Source organism: Rhinopithecus roxellana, chromosome 6, assembly GCF_007565055.1.
Source record: "Rhinopithecus roxellana isolate Shanxi Qingling chromosome 6, ASM756505v1, whole genome shotgun sequence".
NCBI lineage: Eukaryota > Metazoa > Chordata > Mammalia > Primates > Cercopithecidae > Rhinopithecus > Rhinopithecus roxellana.
The window spans coordinates 54,213,885-54,235,271 of NC_044554.1; the positions used below are offsets into that span (position 1 = coordinate 54,213,885).

At 44.8% G+C, this 21,387-nt stretch overlaps 1 protein-coding gene across 2 annotated transcripts in view; it reads left to right on the forward strand.

The window, feature by feature from the left end:
- Window positions 1-21,387, forward strand: part of KIAA1549 (KIAA1549 ortholog) — a 144,653-nt gene that overhangs the window by 46,185 nt on the left and 77,081 nt on the right. For both annotated transcript variants that reach the window (XM_030933292.1, XM_030933293.1), the window contains exons 2-4: window positions 13,120-15,813; window positions 19,666-19,754; window positions 21,137-21,314. In XM_030933292.1, the coding sequence (XP_030789152.1) occupies window positions 13,120-15,813; window positions 19,666-19,754; window positions 21,137-21,314 (2,961 nt within the window). The remainder of the gene's footprint in view (window positions 1-13,119; window positions 15,814-19,665; window positions 19,755-21,136; window positions 21,315-21,387) is intronic.

Here is a 21,387-nt window from a genome sequence, read left to right on the forward strand (position 1 = left end):
TTTGGTTGCAGTCATTGTTTTCTGAAGTTCCACATGAGTTCTCTTTATGTTTGGGTGAGGTCACTAATTGTTATCCGTGTTCCATTTTTAGAGGAGGAAATGGAAGGGGTGACGAATTACAAGGGATTTCTCCAGGGGAACTGAGCAAGTTGGAGATAGAACAGCACCCAATTCTGTTCTCTGTGGAATGTTCTGGAGACTTTGGCCCCATTATCCCTCTCTGGATGGGATTGTATTTTGCCAGTGCTGAAGAGCTGTGCTTTTTATGAGCTGGTGTTTTTCCAGCTAAAACTGAAGCTGCCCAACTGCCGGTGTCATGGCCGTTTATCATTTGGGGCTCCCCTTTCTGGGGGAACCCCTTATGGTTTGAGGGTTAGAGAAAACCTCATAGCATATACATAGGGTCTTATTTTCCTTCCACTTGGGAAGTCAGATGTCAACACCCATTTTTCAAGTAGTAATTTTCAGGGACAATGTATCTTGTTAGAGGATGAAGGAACTGAGACCCAGGAATGTGAAATGGCTCCTCCAGGTGGGCCAGGATGCGGCCTGAGGCCTGCAAGCTCTCATCTCTGGCACTCTCTATTATTACACCATCGTGCCTCTCATTTGAGTCAGGAATCAAAGATGTGACCTATGGTAATTCAAACATTTTAATGTTGTCTGTGACCTAATAAAAGTCAAGAAACAAAGGATGTCAAAGGAAGACTTCAAAATGAAGTTTAAGAATATTTGTGAACTTAGAACAGTGGGGATAAGCGCAGTCAGTTCCTTTCCATTCACTCCCAGGCTGATATTTTCTGTGTTGCGAGACACAGAACTAAAACTAAAACGTATCCAACTACAGCCTAAAACACTGATTTGGGAATAGCAGTTTTTCCTCCCATGGACATGGGAAACCTGTCTTCTAGTTTTGGGCAGAGCACCGCCATCCTATCTCATTTCTGTGGACAACTCCCTCTCCCCTGCCCCTCCAAGTCTTTCACAAATTCTCCGCTCTCCTGGTGGGCTCCGCCCCATCCCTCAACCACTCCCTATTTTCAGTGGATGTCCTGGACTTGTTTTTTGTTTGTTTGTTTGTTTGTTTTTAATAGGAAATACTATATCCAGAGAAGCCCTCTAACCAGAATTCCCACAGATCCTCACAAATAAATCTGTGAAGTTTCCTGGTCCGTGAACTCACTCTCAGTCTGCCCTCCGTGGTAGTAATTTTCAGGGACCCTGTGTCTTGTGGAGGATCAAAGGCCACTTCCTCTCCGGGTTCCATTCCTTCCTTCCTTCTCAAGCCCCGTGGGCTCCTCACTGGTCCTTTCGTCTTTGGTATCGTCATCTCTTTTGCATTACTCCATCAGCAGTGCTGTCACGCTTTTGATACCATTTGAGTCACCCTTTGGTTCCAATTATAGGTCCCAAAACAACAGTAAGAATGACAACAACAAAAACCCATACACTACTTCCTGATGACAACCTGCGTTACTTTCATTTTTATTTTGCAAGAATTGTATTTTATTTATTTTACTATTATTGTTTTTGAGACAGAGTCTTACTCTGTCGCCCAAGCTAGAGTACAGTGGCAAAATCTCAGCTCACTGCAACCTCCCCTTCCTAGGTTCAAGTGATTCTCCTGCCTCAGCCTCCCGAGTAGCTGGGATTACAGGCACGTGCCACCATTCTTGGCTAATTTTTGTATTTTCATTAGAGATGGGATTTCCCCATGTTGGCCAGGCTGGTCTTGAACTCCTGACCTCAGGTGATCCGCCTGCCCTGGCCTCCCAAAGTGCTGGGATTACAGGTGTGAGCCACCATGCCTGGCCTATTTTGCAAGAATTTTAGACATAAAGTTGGAAAATGAATGCACAGGATTCCCATATACCCTTCATTCAGCTTCCCCTAGTAATAACATCTTACATGATGGTAGTGGAGTTACCACAGTTAGGAAGTTTGCATTTGTTCAATGCCACAAATGAAACTACAGACTTTATAGGGCTTCACCAGTTCTTCCACTTCTGTTCTGGAGTCCAGTCCAGACTTGCACATCACATTTAGTTGTCACAGCTCCTCAGTCTGCTGAGTTCCTCAGTCTTTTCTTGCCTTTTATGACCTTGGCATTTTTGAAAGTCAGGTCTTTTATAGAACATCCCTGGTCCTGGGTTTATCTGATGCTTCCTCATGATTAGAGGAAACATTTTGCATTAGCTGCTTCGCCTTTTTAGAAACTTGCATCTTTAACCAGCTCTTCGGTGATTCTTCTCTCTCATCTCAGAACCAAACAACTTCCCCAGACCCTCCAGGTCCCTCCTCCCTTCCCTATCTCACGCAGTGAAGCTGCTGGTGAAGTTGACTGCGTGGAGCTCCCGTTTCCTCATCTGCCCTTCTCTAGTCAGCCTGGCTTCTGCCACCACGAGAAACGTGCACACCAGGAGGGCCTCTCCAGCCTGCACGTGCTTGATCTCTCGGGGTCATTCAGCACAGCGACCCTTCCCTGTACCAACCGATTTTCTGTTTTCTTGTCACCTCCCGTTCCTGGTTTTCCTCTGTCTCACTGGCTTCTCCTCTTCACGTTTGCAGGTTTATCTCAGGCTTGGATATTCATCTGCATGCTTGATATAACCATGTGAATTTCCCTAAAATAAATCCCAGGCTAGTGCTTCTCAAACTTGAATGGGTGCATGAATTACCTGGGGGTCATGGTAAAAGCAGTTTCTGATTCCGTAGGGTCTTGAGTGGGCTTGAGATGCTGCATTTCCAAAACACTCCCGGGTGATGCTGAAGGTCCGCCTTCCACAGTCTGAGAAGCAAAGTGCTAAATATACCACTCTGAGCCGCTGTCATCTGAAGTTCAACTCTAGTGACCACATAACTCATCTCTCTTCATCTCCTCTTGCCCCCATTAGCCTGTTCTGCACACAGCAGCAAGAGGGATTTTTGAAAACCATTTTTCAGATCGTGTCATTCCCATGCTTTTTTACATAGCTTCTTCACTGGCTTCCCACTGCATTTGCTGGGTGTCCTCAGCATTGTGCCTTCCAAGCTTTGCATGGTATGGTCTCCTGCCTTTCTCTGACTCTACCTTGGAGTTTAATAACTTTTTTTTTCTGTTCCTCTCCAGACATGCTGGTCTTCTCTGTGTTCTCCAGTCGGCTGCGTTCCTAGTTCTGCCCCTCTGCCTCCCACTCCGGGACCGTGGGCAGATCCCACATCCTTTGCTCACATAGTACCTCAGAATGTGCCACTCTGCAAACTCTTGTTTTCCAGTTAAGACAACATAAAGAACTTACATGAGAGTGTGAATTGACTGTTCATATAGCATGCTGTCTAGTTTTTATAATTTTAATTTTTAATTTGAGCGTGGCCTAGTCTCTGAAGAGGCAGTATGTTGGTTTCCATACTGGTTCAAGAACCTTGTCGCATTGCAGACCGATAACAAAAAGCTTGGGGACCACACCGTGAGTAACAGTGGGTGAGGACACTCTTGTCTGCCTTCACGTCTCCTGCACACACACGCACCCCTCACGCCTCCCCCACCCACACACCTGCAGGAACATGTGGTCTTAAATGTGAAAAACAAAACCTTAAAACTATTAGAAGACAACATAGAAGAGTAACATAATGCCTTTTAGTGACGGGAATGATTTCTTAAACCTTCCATCTTAAAGTATATACAGGTGAATCTCAAACAATACCAAAAGACTGATAAATTTGACCATATTAAAATTGAGACCTTCTTTTTTTTTTTTTTTTTGAGACAGGACTTTTGCTCTGTCACCCATTCTGGAGTGCAGTGGTGCAGTCTTGGCTCACTGTAACCTCTGCCTCCTGGGTTCAAGAGATTCTCCTGCCTCAGCCTCCCGAGTAGCTGGATTACGGGCACCCGCCACCATGCCTGGCTAGTTTTTGTATTTTTAATAGAGATGTGTTTTTGCCATGTTGGCCAGGCTGGTCTTGAACTCCTGACCCCAGGTGATCCACCCACCTCAGCCTCCCAAAGTGCTGGGATTACAGGCGTGAGCCACCGCGCCCGGCCAAAATTGAGACCTTTTGTTCATCAAAGATGCCATTAAAAAAAACTAAACAACAAATCATGAACTGGAGAAGTTATAACTGACCTAAGATACGAGGATCCGAAACACAGGTGTACCCCTGCCCCATTTTATTGCACTTTGCAGATACTGCGCTTTTTACAGATGGCAGGCTCATGGCAGCCCTCTTCAGGTAAGTCTATCGACACTTTATGTCTCTGTCACAATTTGGTAATTCTCACATTTCTGACGTTTTCATTATTATTATATCTGTTATGGTGATCTGTGATCAGTCATCTTTGATGTCACTATTGTGATTTGTCCTGGGGTGCCGCAAACTCTGCCCATATACGAAGGCAAACTTAATAAATGTGTGTGTCCTAACTGCTCCACTCACTAGTCGTTCTCATGTCTCTCTCCCTCTCCTGAGAGCTCGCTGTCTCCTGAGACACAGAATTTTGAAATTAGTCGTTTATAACCCTGCAATGGTCTCTAGGTGCTCAAGTGAAAGGAAGAGTTACTTGTCTCTCACTTTCAGTGAAAAGCTAGAAATGATAAAGTGAGGAAGACACGTCAAAAGCCAAGGGAGCCTGAAAGCTGACCTCTTGCAACAAATAGATTGCCAAGTTGTGAAAGCGAAGGAAAAGTTCTTGAAGGAAATTAAAAGTAGTACCACAACGAACACATGAATAATAAGAAAGCAAAACAGCCTTGTTGCTGATATGGAGAGAGCTTGAATGGTCTGGATAGATTAAATCAGCTGCAACACTCCTGTAAACCAAAGCCTAATCCAGAGCAAGGTGTTAACTCTGATCCTCTAAAGGCTGAGAAAGGTAAGGAAGCTGCAGAAGAAAAGTTTGAAGCTAGCAGAGGTTGGTTCATGAGATTTAAGGAAAGAAGCTGTCTCCATATATAGAAGTACAAGGTATAACAGCAAATTATCCAGAGGATTTAGGTGAGATCATGGTGAAGGCAGTTAGACTAAACAACAGATTTTCAGTGTAGATGAAGCAGCCTTCTAGCTTGAGAAGATGCCATCTAGGACATCTAGGACAGCTAGAGAAGTCAGTGCTTGGCTTCAGAGCTCCAAAGGACAGCTGACTGTCTTGTTAGGGGCCAATGAAGCTGAAGCCAGGTGCTCACTGACCTTTCTGAAAAACATGGGGTCCTGAGTCGGCTCTGCTGGCACTCTATAAGTGAAGCAACACAGCCTAGATGACAGCACATCTGTGTAAAGCATGATTTACTGACTAACTTAAGGCCACTGTTGAGACCTACCACTCAGAACAAAAGATTCCTTTCAAACTATTACTGCTCATTGACAGTGGACCTAGTCACCCAAGAACTCTTACGAGATGGACGAGGAGATTAAAGTTGCTTTCATGCCTGTTAACACACCTCCATTCTGCAACCCATGGATCAAGAGTAATTTTGACTTTCAAGTCTTACTATGTAAGAAATACATTTCATAGCTGGGTGCGGTGGCTCACTTTGGGAGGCTGAGGCAGGAGGATTGCTTGAGGCCAGGAGTTTGAGACTAGCCTGGGCAATATAGTGAGACCTTATCTCTACAAAAGAAAGATAAAATTAATTAGCTGGGCATAGTGGCACAAGCCTATGGTCCCAGCTGTTTGGGAGGCTGAGCTGTGGGGGATTGCCTGAGCCCAGGAGTTCAAGAATGCAGTGAGCTATGATTGTACCACTGTACTCCAGCTGGTAAGGGTAGTACTTTCTTAAACTGGGTGATGGGTACTCAGGTGTTATCTGTATTATTTACATAACTTATATATGTATATATATTTATAAACAGTATTATCTACTTAATATTTGATGATAAAACCAGTACCAGTTAGAGAAGTAACTTGATAGAAGATATTGGTATACATTTTGTGTTGGAGAAACAAGGGGAAGACACTTTTTTCTAAACCAGGAAGATAAATGGAATGTGGGGAAGGGGAAAGGATGGTTTTTGTAACAGCACTAAAAATCTGCCTAGGACAACCTGAGAACTAGAAGAAGAATAAGAAGTTGGCCAGGTGCGGTGGCTCATGCCTGTAATCCCAGCACTTTGGGAGACGGAGACAGAAGGATCACTTGAGGTCGGGAGTTTCAGGCCAGTCTGGCCAACATGGTGAAACTCCATCTCTACTAAAAATACAAAAAGTAGCTGGGCATGTTGGTGGGTGCCTGGAATCGCAGCTACTCTGGAGGCTGAGGCGCAAATCGCTTGAACCCAAGAGGCATAGGTTGCAGTGAGCCGAGATTGCACCACTACACTCCAGCTTGGGTGACACAACAAAACCTGTCTCAACAAAAAAGAAAAAAGAAAAAAGTTGCTGGAGATTTGTGAAGTTGGGGAGTGGTTAAATAATCAACTGCTTTTGTTTGTAAACTCTTGGAGATCCTGGGGCCAGGAGCCCTTGTTTTGTAGCAGATTTCATATCCACAGAGAGTTGAGATGACTCATCATGTTTTAGAAACTCCACAATTTAGCAAGGAAGCAAAAATAATGTTTCTGTCTGGATGAAAGCTTTTTAGCGACGCTTGACACTGCTGTCCCTTGGGCCTCCCAGGCCAGTTCTCAGGAGGAGGAGGTGTTTTCCCAGCGTCTGTGCCTGTAGCTGTGAGCTGTCCCCAGGTGGACTGTGGGGCCTCAGAGTCCACAACATGTGCCTGCCCATAAGTTTTAGTAACAGAATTTATCAAGTGCTTTCAACTCAATTGTACTCTTAAGATAGTTTAGTCTTTTTTTTTTTTTTTTTGACAGGGTCTGGCTCTGTTGCCCAGGCTGGAGACAGTGGCACAGTCTCAGCTCACTACAACCTCCACCTCCTGGGCTCAAGTGATCCTCCCACCTCAGCCTCTCAAGTAGCTGGAATCACAGGTGGTTGCCACCATGCTCGGCTAATTTTTGATTTTTTTGTAGAGTCGGGGTTTCGCTATGTTGCCCAGGCTGGTGAACTTCAGGGCTCAAGCCATTCACTCGCCTCCTGCCTTGGCCTACCAAAGTGCTTGGATTATAGGGGTGAGCCACTAGTACCTGGCCATTTAGCATGTTTTTTTAACTAAATTTCCTCACCAACAACTTTAATTCAGTGGCTTGATTTGACAAAACACAGTGTGGTATGAAGAGCCTTCAGCCCCTGCGAGGGCAGGAACCTGCCTCTTTCTGTGCTGACCCTGCGGGGTGCTATTTTGAACCTTATTTGCACCATGAGGGATTGGCCTAGGTCCTAAAGGATCTATTAAGCTTGAAAAGTACATGATTCCATGATTGTCTACTATGGTTCAGGAAGATTTCCAGATAGAAAAACATGACTTAAAAAAAAAAGTCAGGGTACCACTTCGTCTTGCTTGTGAGCGTCTGAGACAGACAAGTTTTGGAGACAGCTGGGCCTCTTCCTCACTACTGTGTAATCATGGAGTCGGTGTGGCCTGGCGGTGAGAGCACAGGACAGTTTCCTGCTGTGACGTCCAGCATGGCCAGAACCTGGCTAGGGCGAGGTGCAGGTGCCTGGTAGGCTCCCTGTGAACAAGCGTTTGCTGCCTAGATGGAGAAAAAGCCTCAGTACTGGCTACTTGGAGTGGGTGGCAGACCCGGGTCAGCTGGGAGCAGTGCGGGAGTCCGGGGTCCGGCATCATTCAGGAGGGTGTCACAGTCTGAGAAGCACCCGTCTCATCCCAACCCCTTTCCTTTCTCTGTCATCCAAGAGAGAACCTTTCCCTCTTTTGTGAGCCTACTGTTTAGAGCTTGAAAATTGATCTCCAGGGCTTGAAATTAGAGTCCCTGAGGCCTTTTATGCTGTGAGAGGACTCGCCTGGGTTTCCTAGCCTCCTCCTGAGTTAACTGCAGAAGTGATTCCCTTTGGCATTGCAGCTGCTTTGTCCCTCCTGGGGCTTGGCAGAGAGAAAGAAAGAAAAAAAAAAAAGCATCCCAACTTGGCACGCCTTCCATTTCTTAATACGAAGTTTTTCTTGCCGTCATGTTCTAGTCAGGAGAATTTTTTTGTCCCTTTGGCCACTTTGCCCTCCCCATTTCCCGTCCTTAGAAGGCAGCGTTGATTTAATTCTAGCTTGCATCAGATACCCGGGTTCATAAATTAGCCACTAAACGTTGCTCTTCCTGGTTATTTTATCTCTTGCAGTCTTCCGGTTCACTTCCAAATGCATTTGTGATTTGTTTTAAACGGGAACTTGCTCCTTGTTCAGATCTAATATTTCAAACCGAATTATATCATAGCAGTTTTAAAACAGACACATAAAATGATTTATCCTTAGGAAAATGTTCAGATTTATATAATACACAATTTGACAGAACTGTGATTTTATTTCTTCTTATATTTATAACTTGTAAGCCTTTATTATAGAAAATAACATCAAAAAAAAAAAAAAAGAAAAGAAAAAAAAAGAACAGCTGCTATTTTACTGTGGTCATAATAAGTATCGTGTTTTCTTTTACCTGTGCTTGGGATGTGACAGGTAAGTAACACAATCACTTAGGCAAGGAATCTTACAGCCAGGTTGTATGGAAGACAACAAATGCTGTATAATATTGCTATGAAACAACTTAAAATACCGATTAAAAAAATCCTTCTTGTATTATTTATTCATTTAAAAAATGCATATGATGTAGAAAGGAATATGACCTTTAAGCATTTTATATATGGTTTAAGTTGGTGACTTTCAGATGCTAGGAGAACCAGCTAGAAATACTTTATCTATGGCACTAAATATTATTAACAAATTTTGGTATATAGAAACAAAAATCTATTCACAGAATTTTGTCTTAACTTTTGATCTCCATCTCTGCTAGTGAGTCAACAATACCTCTGGCTGTCCCTCTTATAGCTTCTATGCATAACTTTTAATGCCATATAATATGTCTTTGCTAAACTCACAAATTACATAGGAGTATTGCTGTTCATTTATACCATCAGTATTTGTTTAGATTTAACCATATATTTATCTTTTTTTCTTTTTGAGATGGAGTCTTGCTCTGTTGCCCAGGCTGGAGTGCAATGGCACGATCTCAGCTCACTGCAGTCTCCACCTCCCAAGTTCATGCTATTCTCCTGCCTCAGCCTCTCGAGTAGCTGGGACTACAGGTGTGTGTCACCACACCCAGCTAATTTTTCATTTTTAGTAGAGATGGGGTTTCACCATGTTGGCCAGGCTGGTCTCGAACTCCTGACCTTAGGTGATCCGCCTGCCTTGGCCTTCCAAAGTGCTGGGATTACAGGTGTGAGCCACCACGTCTGGGCATATGTTTTATCATTTATTCTGTATTCTCAGATCTTCCTGCTGAGATAATAACCCTTCTTTTTGAAGGATATCCTTATCCAGCAGCTCCTTTACTGAGGGTCTTCTGTTAGTATAACCACTGTTAAGCTGAAAATGTCTTGTTAGAGAGTTTTCCTGGTTATTCACCTCTGAGATGTCAGAGAGTTTCTCTCAGCACTCGAGGATTTTGTTTCATTGTCATCTGGCTTCTAATTCTGTCAGGCAGTTATTTTTTGCTTGTTTGGTTGCTGTTTCCTTTTTCTCTGACTGCTTTTACAATTTGTCTGTGGTCTGTGGTATCATCACGTGTATAGGTTTGGATTTTTTTTTTTTTTTTTAATTCACCCTCCTTGGGATTTTTTGGTCTTTGTGAATTGAATGGTTCATTTCTCTTACCAATTTTGGCAAATTCTTAGCACTATGTTTTTGAATATTGTATCTACCCTATTCCCTTTTATTTTTTTCCAAAAACTTTGATCAAATGTATGCTGGACTGTCTTATTCTGTCTTCTATGTCTCTTAACTTCTTTTATTAGTATTTCACATTTCTTTATTTCCCTGTGCCCTTTTCTGAGTAATTTCTTCAGACCTATCCCCCAGTTCACTAAATTTTGCTTCAGCTCTGTCTAAATTGCTGTTTTACATGTATATTGAGTTTAAAATTTTTTTATTATAAAATTTTTATTTATAAATGTTTTGAAAGTATTTCTGGCCAACTGATATAGTGTCTTGCTCATTACTCATGTTTTCAGTCTTTATTATTTTAAATGAATTAAATATAACTTTAAAAAATGGGTCTCATAATTCTGATATCCAAAGTCTTTATAGATCTGATTCAATTTAGTTGGCCTTTTTAAAAAATACTTTTTTTCATGGGATTTCTTTTGACTTTTGTTCATGGTACTTTGCTTTCCTATGTATTTTATAATTTTTAATTCTGTGCTCTGCAACTCTAGCTGCAGGAAGACTTTGATTTCAGGCTGTGAGTGTGTTCTTCTGGGTGTGATTTATGTTAGTTTCTGACAGGTGCTAGAGACCTGCTCCACTTTAAGTTATGACTCTAAGCATACAGTTGTTAGGACCATACAAGTAGTGTAGGTTCCACACTCGGGACGATGTTTCATACAATAGCTATACAAAGTCAGAGTTGAGACATATACTTTTCCCTTGTTTGGCTTAAGCAGCAAAAATGTATTTTCTCACCGTTCTGGAGGCTAGAAGTCCAAGTTCAAGGTGTGGCTTCCTTCTGAAGCCTGTGAGGGAGAATCTGCTGCAGGGCTCTCCCCTAGCTGCTGGTGATTTGCTGTCAATCTTTAATGTTCTTTGACTTGTAGGTGCATCGTCGTGATCTCTGCCTTCATCGTCACATGGTGTTCTCCTTCTGTGTATGTCTGTGTCCAGTTCCTGCTCTTTTTTTTTTTTTTAAGATGGAGTCTCACTCTGTCTCCCAGGCTTGAGTGCAGTGGTGTGATCTCGGCTCCCTGAACCCTCTGCCTCTTGGGTTCAAGCGATTCTCCTGCCTCAGCCTCCTGAGTAGCTGGGATGACAGATGTGTGCCACCACACCTGGCTAATTTTTGTATTTTTAGTTGAGATGGAGTTTTGCCATGTTGGTCAGGCTGGACTCAAACTCCTGACCTCATGATCTGTCCTCCTCGGCCTCCGAAAGTGCTGGGATTACAGGCATGAGCCACTGTGCCTGGCCCACATTTCTGCCTTTTATACAGTCACCAGTATATTAGATGAGGGACCCACCCTACTTCAGTATGACCGCATCTCAGCCAATTACATCTCCACTGACCCTGTTTCCCAATATAGTCATATTGTGAGATCCTGGGGTTTCAACATAGGAATATTGGGAGCACATAATACATAAGTCATAGCAATGTCTTAACCTGGGTTTTCCCCCAGAAAGCAAAGTCTGAGACGTGGGTTTGTGTGCATATTTTATTCTAGGACATGATCCTGAGGAACAGAAGTGAGAGACTGAGGAGAGTTCAACAGGGAAAAGGGAAAGTCAGTCCAAGGTGTTCTCAAGTCAGACACTATTGGAAGCTGATACTATTTTTGCTGTCTTCTGAAAAGTAGATATTTTTCTTCCTAACTCACTCTTTCTCCGAGATTATGATACTTCCTGGGTCACCAGTTTTGGAAAATGGTCTTCCATTGGGTTCTTTCCTTGTCTAGGGTGACACTTGTTTCTCAGTCCCCTTGTGGCCTGAACAGCCAGCCAGCTGGTCCAGTACCTGCCTTGGGTCCTCAGTCACTGCCCTCGTGCAGCTCCTGTTTTATTCCTGCATTCAGCACATTCCCCTTACTGTCTTGCAGGCCATCCAGTCACTTAGAAGATGGTTTTTAAACATTTATTAAGCAATCTTAAATGTTCTGAAGTAGAGAGTTTCAAGATGTGTAGTCTGCCATGTTGCTATAAATAGAATAGAAATGACTTACTTAAAAAAAATAGAGTGAATTCAAGACTATCCTTATGCCATTTCACAAAGGTATGTTCTGATAAACTGTTGGGATTAGAGAAATGAGGTGTTGTTACGGATTTTGATAGTTGCTCAGTCCCCAGCCTGGGCTGCAGAGGACAGTCCCTGGGCCCTGGGCTTTCATTAGTGGCTGGGCTGTCACTTGTCCTGTTTCTCTAGGCTACGTCATACCTGAATTACCGGTGAAGAGGCCTCAACTTACTAAATGATATGACAGCAGTCACAAGTTAAGGAATACAAAAGTTTGAATGGATGATGGGATAATGTTGGCACTTGTCAGAACTTGGTATCCTTGGATTCCATCCATCCATCCATCCATCCATCCATCCATCCATCCATCCATCCATCCATCCATCCATCTGATGTCAATCGAGCTCCTGCTGTAGATCACTTACTGTGCTAGGCACTGGGGAGACAGGTAAACAATGCCTGTCCTTAGGAAGCCCAGAATCTAGTGAGCAGATAGTTCATTTCAGTGGGCATGATAAGGGCAGGGAGAAGCCTAGGGAGAGGTGCCAGTCTAGCTTCAGAGCATCGAGGATGAAACTCATATCTGTGCTGCGTCTGAAGGGCCAGAAGGATCCATCCATATAGAGAGCCGGGGAAGGACATTCCAGGCGGGGGTGAGAATGTACACAGCCGTGGAGGCCAGGGAGTGTTTGCGTTTGGGGCACTGCAGGTGCCAGAGCATAGCTGGGAAGGCCAGAGAGTGGGACAGGAAATGGCAAAAGCTGAGCCTGCAGGAAGCCTGGGGCCTTCATGTGGAAGCCTCAGCAACTGTGTTGGGGAGCACAGCTGAGGAACTGGGGAACTCTCTTACTTTGGTAGTGAGAGATGCAATGAGTTGTTGTGTTCATTTCTCATAGCAGCCTGCTCCTATCACTGAAGAGAAAACACACAGGCTTTGGAGTCAAGGAAGTCTTATATTCAGATTCCAGCTTCACTCTGGGTGGTCTTACAATTGATTATTTACCTTCTGGAAACCTCTCTTTCCTCATGTCATAAGTGAGAGAAAATGGACTAAACAGCCTCCTCTGTTTCCAGTATCCTATGGTTCTGTGGGAAAAACTATGTAAATGTGCCCCCCACCCCACACACACAGCTTAGGTAAAAACAGTGCCCAAGTTTGGGAATATTTGCAGATATTGTCCTGATGGTAATTCTGTCAATTTCTGGTTTCCAACTAGCTGTTTAACTTCTGACGGTGATTCATGGATATTTATGGTGAATGGATGTTTGTTGAATGAGTAAATTCTCATGCCTGAAACAAAACGTTAGCTGTATGACTTCCAATGCATTGCACTAACCCAGCTCTGATTTTCTTGATAGATGAGCTCTCTCCGGAACAGCACAACCTTTCTTTATACTCCATGGAGCTTGTGCTGAAGAAAAGCACTGGGCACAGCGCTGCACAAGTGGCCTTAACAGAAACTGCTCCCGGGTCCCAGTACAGCAGTCCTCTCCATGTCACAGCCCTGCCATCTGCCGCTGCTTTTGATACAGTCTTTTTTAGCCAAGGAAAACAGACTGAAAGTACAGCAGATCACAGCATCTTTGTGGCAACTTACGTGTCAGTGACGAGTAATGAGGTGGCTGTTGATGACGATGAGATGGACAACTTTCTGCCAGATACTCACTGGACCACTCCACGGATGGTTTCTCCAATACAGTATATCACAGTCAGCCCACCGGGGTTGCCCGGGGAAGCGTTAGAACCTATGCTGACTCCATCATTACCCATGGTTTCTTTACAAGATGAAGAAGTGACATTGGGCTGGCAGAACACAACGCAACAAGCAGCGGCATATGCTGAGTCCGCCAGTCTTTTCCACACCTTTCGGTCAGCTTTTCACACCTCTGAGGGCATCGTTCCAACTCCTGGCAGGAATTTGGTGCTTTATCCTACTGATGCTTACAGTCATTTATCAAGCAGGACTCTGCCAGAGATTGTGGCTTCCCTAACAGAGGGTGTGCAAACCACCCTTTTTTTTAGCTCCTGGTCTTTAATGCCGCAGCCTTTAGGTGATGGCATTACTATACCTTTTCCCTCCTTGGGGGAGGTCTCACAACCTCCAGAGGAGGTTTGGGCCACAAGTGCAGACAGATACCCTGATGTGACCACCATGTTGAGTCAAAGCCTAGAAGAAACCATCTCTCCAAGAACATACCCTACTGTGACTGCATCGCACGCAGCCTTTGAATTCATCAGGACACATTCTGCATTGCTGTCAACTCCTGTTGTATTTGCATCCTTCTCTGCTCCACCAACTGATGTTTCGTCTAACCCCTTTCTTCCTAGCGACTCCAGCAAAACCTCAGAATTGCTTAGCAATTCAGCCCTCCCCGGTCCTGTGGACAACACTCATATCCTGAGCCCAGTGTCCTCATTCAGACCATACACTTGGTGCGCAGCCTGCACTGTGCCTTCACCTCAGCAAGTTCTGGCCACGAGCCTCATGGAGAAAGACGTGGGATCAGGGGATGGTGCCGAGACTCTGTCCATGACCGTGCTGGAAGAAAGCAGCATCTCTCTAATGAGTAGTGTCGTAGCAGACTTCTCTGAATTTGAGGAAGATCCTCAAGTATTTAATACGCTTTTCCCCTCCAGACCTATGGTCCCACTTTCTTCTAGATTCATGGAAATCTCAGAGACGAGTGTTGGCATTTCTGCCGAGGTGGATATGAGTAGCATTACAACCACACAGGCTCCCCCTGCCCATGGCCGCCTCTCTGTGCCAGCATCACTGGATCCTACTGCTGGCTCCTCGTCTGTTGCTGAAACCCAAGTGATGCCATCCCGTGTGACCACTGCATTTTTCTCCGTCATCACCAGCATTCTCCTTGACTCATCTTTCTCTGTCATAGCAAACAAAAACACACCGTCGCTTGCCGTCAGAGACCCGAGTGTTTTTATGCCTTTCAGTCTGGTTCCTTCAGTGGAGTCTTCACGTTTCTCTGACCAAGAACTTTCCAGTTTTTCTGAGCATAAACCCGGAGGTGCTTTGGATTTTGCATCCAGCTTTTTCTCAACACCCCCGCTGGAACTCAGCGGCTCCATCCCTTCACCTTCGGAAGCACCTGCGTCTCTGTCTCCGATGCCAAGTGACTTGTCTCGCTTCACGTCTCAGTCTTTTTCTACCTTGGTTGAGACATTTACATTGTTCAACTCTAGTGATCTGCAGTCGTCTCAGCTGTCTCTTCCCAGTTCCTCAAATCTTGAGTTTTCGCAGCTCCAGCCAAGTTCCGAGCTGCCTTTAAACACCGTCACTTTCCTACCTAGCCGTTCTGGGGCGTCACCATGGTCAAGCTTCCCTTCTGATTCTCTCGAGTTTGTTGAAGCGTCTGTGGTTTCACTGAGGGATTCAGAAGCTCATTTTACCTCAGCTTTCACTGAAACTACCTCCTATCTTGAGTCTTCACTCATTTCCCGCGAATCCGCAGTCACCGCACTGGTGCCCCCCAGCCCCGAGTCTTTTGACATTTTGACGGCTGGGATTCGAGCAACATCACCATTGACCACTGTGCACACAACGCCCATTTTAACTGAGTCTTCTTTGTTCTCAACTCTGACACCTCCTGACGACCAAATCAGTGATCTCGACGGTCATGTGTCTGTCCTGGCCTCTTTCTCCAAAGCCATTCCCACTGGTACAGTGTTGATCACTGACACGTACCTGCCATCAGGATCCTCATTTGTTTCTGAAGCAACCCCCTTCCCTCTGCCCACAGAGCTGACCGTCGTGGGCCCATCACTCACACCCACAGAGGTGCCACTGAACACCTCCACGGAAGTGAGCACAGCCAGCTCCGGTGCTGCCACTGGTGGTCCCCTCGACTCCACCCTGATGAGCGACACCGCAAGTCAGAGCTCCCCAGCGAGTAGTGCTGCTCCTCCCCTACCGTCCCTGCATCCTGTGACCGCCTTCACTCTCGAAGCAACAGTCGACATACCAACACTGGCCACCTCCAAGCCGCCATATGTTTGTGATATCACAGTCCCCGATGCCTATCTGATCACAGCTGGTAAGGCCCAGCTTCCTGCCGCCTGTCTGGGGTGGGCTGTCTTTCTGAGGAGCTTGTGTGCACTGTTTGGGAGGTTTGGAGTTTCATGGTTAAGAGTAGAGGCGCTGGGCTCAGTTAACTCCCAGGTAGCACTCCTATGCTTACCTCCTGCGCGTTCTCAGGACAGTTATTTATCCTCTCTAATCGTCTGCTACCTCACCCACTAAACAAGGAGCTTAGTTAAACCTGTTTCATTGGGCTGTTGTTCCGATGTAAATGCGTTAGTCCCTGCAGAACACCCAGCCCCTGCCTAGGACGTCAGAGGCACGCACGGGATGATGTGTATTAGTCAGCAGCCGCAAGGAGAACAAATATTAGAACAAGTACAAGAACTAAACAAGCCTTGGAAGGATCTTTGTCTTACCATAACCCAGTAGGTGCATGGATGACATAGTTTAAACAAAATATTTTTTGTTTAATTCAAGCAATGAGGTGGGCAACTATGTAAGAGCAACCCTTGCACTTTCTTACTCATTTACTATTCTTGCTTTTCCTCGAAAGGAGACTGCACTTTACCCTCATAGCTCCCTGTAAATGCTCCTTGGGTCCCGAGAAAAGAAAAGTGGAGTGACTAAATATCCTCTGAATCCAGTCTCAGCCTTTGGTCTCCTCCCCACCACAGCCTGGGTTGCTAGCAGACCGGCCAGCAGCTTCCCTTGCAGTTGCATGGCTGCTGTGGCCACGTGAAGCTGGCGCCCACCCGAGGGCATGCCTGACAGGTAGACTCATTTCAAGGGTAACGTCCTGTGATGGTGGCCCGCTTGGTCAGGGTCTCTGCATTTTTCCTCATGAGAGATGACAAGTGTGTGTAGTCTCAAGGGCCATGACTGTGTGCTGAACCACAGCCTGGTGTTGACGAGCAGCCTGTCCTCTGTTTTGATTTTGGTAGTAGTGGAGGACAGAAATGACAAAGGGGATGAAAACGGCAGAAGAGGTAGAGGAGGAGTGGGGTGGAGTGGACCAGAAAGGAGAGGAGCAGAGAATGTGGAAGGGAGAGGAGGAGGAGAACACGCTGGGTCTTTTCCTCCCTATGGTCGGGTCGGGGCGGGGGGTGGGGTGGGGCTGGGAGCCTCTGCTCACTGTGACAGTGCCCCATCCCTCTGAGCAGGTGGGAGTGAGGATCCTGATGGCAGGTACGCGTCAGTGAGCAGCGTTGTACCAGTGGGAATGGCTTTGGAGAATGAGGTCAGGACAGCCTTTGCTCCCTACACGCCAAAGGGAAGCATTCGTTATTCTGCGTGACAAGTAATGATTGAGCACCTAGTATGTGTGAGGTGCTTCTGGAAGCTTCTAGGGATATACAGATGGGTAAGACATGGCCCTCCCATGAGCAGCTCAGGGACTAGAAGGATGGTACTGAGCCATAGAGTAACAGCGGTTTCTGTGGAGTTCTCCAAGAGTGGCTATTTGGGATAACCAGAGCTGGTTTGGAAGAATGTGAAATTGGAGATTCTCACAAAAGGAAGAGTAGAATGTCATCATTTGGGGATGAAGAGGAAGTGTCTTCTGGGGGAGGAGACAGTCATCATGGCTGGAGATTAGGCGTAGTGATGGGAGGAGCAGGTAATTATGCTTAGAAATGTGGTTGGAACAAAATCATGAACTTGAATCTCAAGATTAGAGTAGTCCAGGGAGGAGGGAAGTTTCTGGTGCTCAGGATACTTTTCTTCCTTCTTACAAAATTATTACAAAGTAGATACAAAATTGTTACAAAGTGTGACCACTTATTGAAAGAGTTACTGAAAGCTTCTTTAGGAGTCCTCATAGCTGGATTTAACTTTCATATGTGGTGTACACTTAATGACATTTGCTGCCTGTATTAGGTATCCATGTATTTTTAACAGCTTTTTGGAGTAAAATTCAGCCGTTGTAAGTACACTTGAACAGTTTTTGTAAATGTCTAGAGTTGTGTGTAAGTGTCCATGCTGTTAAATTGTGTCTTTTAGCAGAGGTAAGTGCCATCTTTTGCTCCCGGTGATACCTTTGACCCAGAGGAGGTATCGGCTCATTTCTCATTTCCGCTTAGATTGGAACTTGCTGTCCTTTTCAGTTATTTGTTAGTGAGAGAGTGCGGCGAGGGGGTTGAGGTGACTCCGCGTACCCCTGAAAGGATTCTTCATATGTGCTGTGTGATGAGCCACTCTGGGTGCTGGGGGTCTGTGATGGTGGAGGAAGCACTTGCCTGCACGCGCCCTGGGAGGCGTGAGCCGCGCTTCCACCCAGGGCCTTTCTGATCATGTGCTGCCTTGGAAGTCTCTGTCACCTGTCTTCTCTTAGCTCTGGGAAACATTCATTTAGGAAAAAAGCTGTAAGACATTGTTTGCTGATGATCCCTTTTCCCAAAGAGTGGTGTCCTCATATCCTAATGTTGCAGTTTTATAGCTTTCTCAGATTCCCTAGAGAAAGTGGAGGTCATGGTGGTGGCTGTGGGGACTTTGCAGAGTGGCATTTGGGCCAGTGATGTGGGGCTGTTTACAACGTGTTCTTTCTGCTTTTCTCTTCAGGGGTTTTCTGTTTCTGACTTCCCATTCTGCCTCTTATTTCCCCCAAGTTTAGCTCTTGCTTCCCTCCCTCCGTCTCTCCCTCCTTCCCTTCCTTCCTTCTTTCCTTCCCCATCCTCTCCCTCTCTCCTCCTTCTCTGTCCCCTCTTCCTTCCTGTCTCCCTTCTCCCTCATTTCTCCCTCCCTCTTCATTTCCTTTCTCAAATAAGGTATCTTTCCTTCTTTCCATTCTTCCCCCTCTCTTCCTACTCATCTTATCTTTCCCTTTCAGATCTATGGCATAGTCCAACCCACTTGGAGCCTATGTGGGCCATGCGGAGTTGGCTGCTGGTGTGACTCAGCAAGGTGGTTGGGGGCTGTGGATTTGTTCCAGTGGTCTCATGAACTAATAAAGAAGCCTCCGCCCACCTTTAAAAAAAATTCAGATCACTGATTCCTAGGAAAAAACAATCAAATATAACTTAAACATTTGTTTTTTAAAGAATGAAGAATACAGAGTGATTCTCTATCTCCAGTTTAAAAAATTAAAATCAGGAAATGTAAAACAATTATAATATCAAATGTATTCTAATTCTGCATTATGGGAAGTTGATGGAAGAGGAGAGAAAAAATAGGAAAAAGAAGAACTAGCTTACTAAACAGTGAGAGACAGGCTTAACTAGTATAGATTTTTAAATGGAACTTTTAAAATATAAGAACAATTAAACAGAACTGGACTTTGGTTATGAGAATTACTTTATTTCCTACATAAAGTTTTAATATGTGGGAATTGTGGAACTCATTTTTCCCCATTATTAGTGGTAAAAACTCTTCACTTTTGCCTTGAATCATTGGGATAGGAGACCTCATTTTACAGAGGAAGATGTCGTCTGGTTTTGTTGAGTAACATCTTAAGGCCTTTAAAAACGTTACTTCTGAGAGCTTTTAAAGCCTCATGTTTTGTTGTCGGGGACATAGCTGAGAGACAGCCTGGAATTTGTCCAGGTGAAAATGAGTACTGGAAGCTCCTTGTCCCCTGGCTGGGTCATCACTGCTGATTCCTGATCTAACCTATCTGGGGCAGAGAGGGTTTTCTTAGTGTGTTGAGCTGATGCTATGCAGAGTTGACCTGGTGTCTTCTAGGTCCCCACTGCTGTAGTTAGCAGCAACTAGATCCTTAACCCCTATTCTGTCTTGGTCTGGCCTTTATTTTACAAGAAAATTTTTTAGAGCAGCTAATACGTTTTGGCACAGTGCTAGGGTCCAGAAGTCTGATGTGTTTGTTACTCCTAATGATATGAAAATGCATTTGGTGGTTTGCTTTCATTTGTAGTGCTGGCCAGAAGAGCTGTGCAGGAGTACATCATTACAGCAATCAAAGAAGTACTGAGGATTCACTTCAACCGTGCAGTGGAACTGAAGGTGAGTCCCGGCAGCTCAGGAATGTGATGTCTGGTGGGCCTGGGGCTGATGTGAGAGCCCCAGGTTAGAGGCAGGTGATTATGGCCATGGACTCTTTCTCTTTCCTCTCTTCCCCCCATCTATTCCTGGTTAACTCCTGCTCATCCTCTGGATCTCCACTCCACTGTCACTGCACTGGGGAGGTCTTTCCTGATCCCACATGAGGTCAGGGTTAGTCCTTTAGGGGATGTGTTGGCAGAGTTGGAACAAAGGGCTCTCAGACCAGAGGCAGCAGTCTGGGGTGAGAGCCTTCATGATTTTACTTCCCTTGATTCACGCAAAAGGACTTGGATTCGTGTTTAAATTAGATGTTAGAGTGAGTACAGGTGCATCTTTCTGGACATTTGGTGGGATAGAGATGGAGATCCAAATCTTTTAGACTGGATCCCATGCTGGTCCCACTTCTCAATGATCCCAGAAAGCCACAGTCCATCTAGAGCAGAGCCATCCAGAACCAGAACCGCGCCCCACATGTGGCAATGCAGCAGTGAAATGGGGCTCATCCAAACCGAGATGGGCTGTGGGTGGAAAATACATCCCAGACTTCAAAAATGCAGTGAAAAAGGAGTGTAGAATGTCTCATTAATAGTGTTTTGTGTTGACTTCATGTTGAAATGATATTTATTTATTTATTTATTTATTTTTGAGATGGAGTCTGGCTCTGTCACCCAGGCTGGAGTGCAGTGGCCGGATCTCAGCTCACTGCAAGCTCCACCTCCCGGGTTTATGCTATTCTCCTGCCTCAGCCTCCCGAATAGCTGGGACTACAGGCGCCCGCCACCTCGCCTGGCTAGTTTTTTGTATTTTTTCGTAGAGACGGGGTTTCACCGTGTTAGCCAGGATGGTCTCGATCTCCTGACCTCGTGATCCGCCCGTCTCGGCCTCCCAAAGTGCTGGGATTACAGGCTTGAGCCACCACGCCCGGCATATTTTAGATATATTAAGTAAAATGTATTTAAAATTAATTTCACTTGTTCTTATGTTTTTTAATGTGCCACTAGAAATGTTTTAATTGCATATTTATTTTGGACAGTGCTGCTCAATAGGGTAAGTACCCCTTTCTATGTGTTTTAAATACAACAAACACCTTGAATGCCCTATAACTCATTATTCAGTTCATATTTCTGACTGTTCTTTCTTGCTACTCTCATAATTTTGTGCTTTTTGTGCAAAGGTTGGCAGAGAGTAAAAGCAGTAACTAAAATAAAATTTTAATTATCCGTGATGCACTACTCCTTCATTTGAAACTACCAGTTTTTTTAGTTTATTTATAATTTTTTATTTTTCTACCTAACACAACCTCCTTTAAGTTTGAATTGTCTTTGTATTTCTTATTTCCATAGGTTTACGAACTCTTTACTGACTTCACTTTTCTGGTAACATCCGGTCCTTTTGTTTACACGGCAATATCAGTCATAAATGTGCTTATAAACAGTAAGCTTGTGCGTGACCAGACTCCTTTAATCCTGTCTGTGAAACCTTCTTTCCTTGTGCCAGAGTCCAGGTTCCAAGTTCAAACAGGTGAGACAACTCAGCATAGTTGTTTTTATTTGTAAAAAGAATTTCATTTTATTTTTTTATATTTCTAAAATAT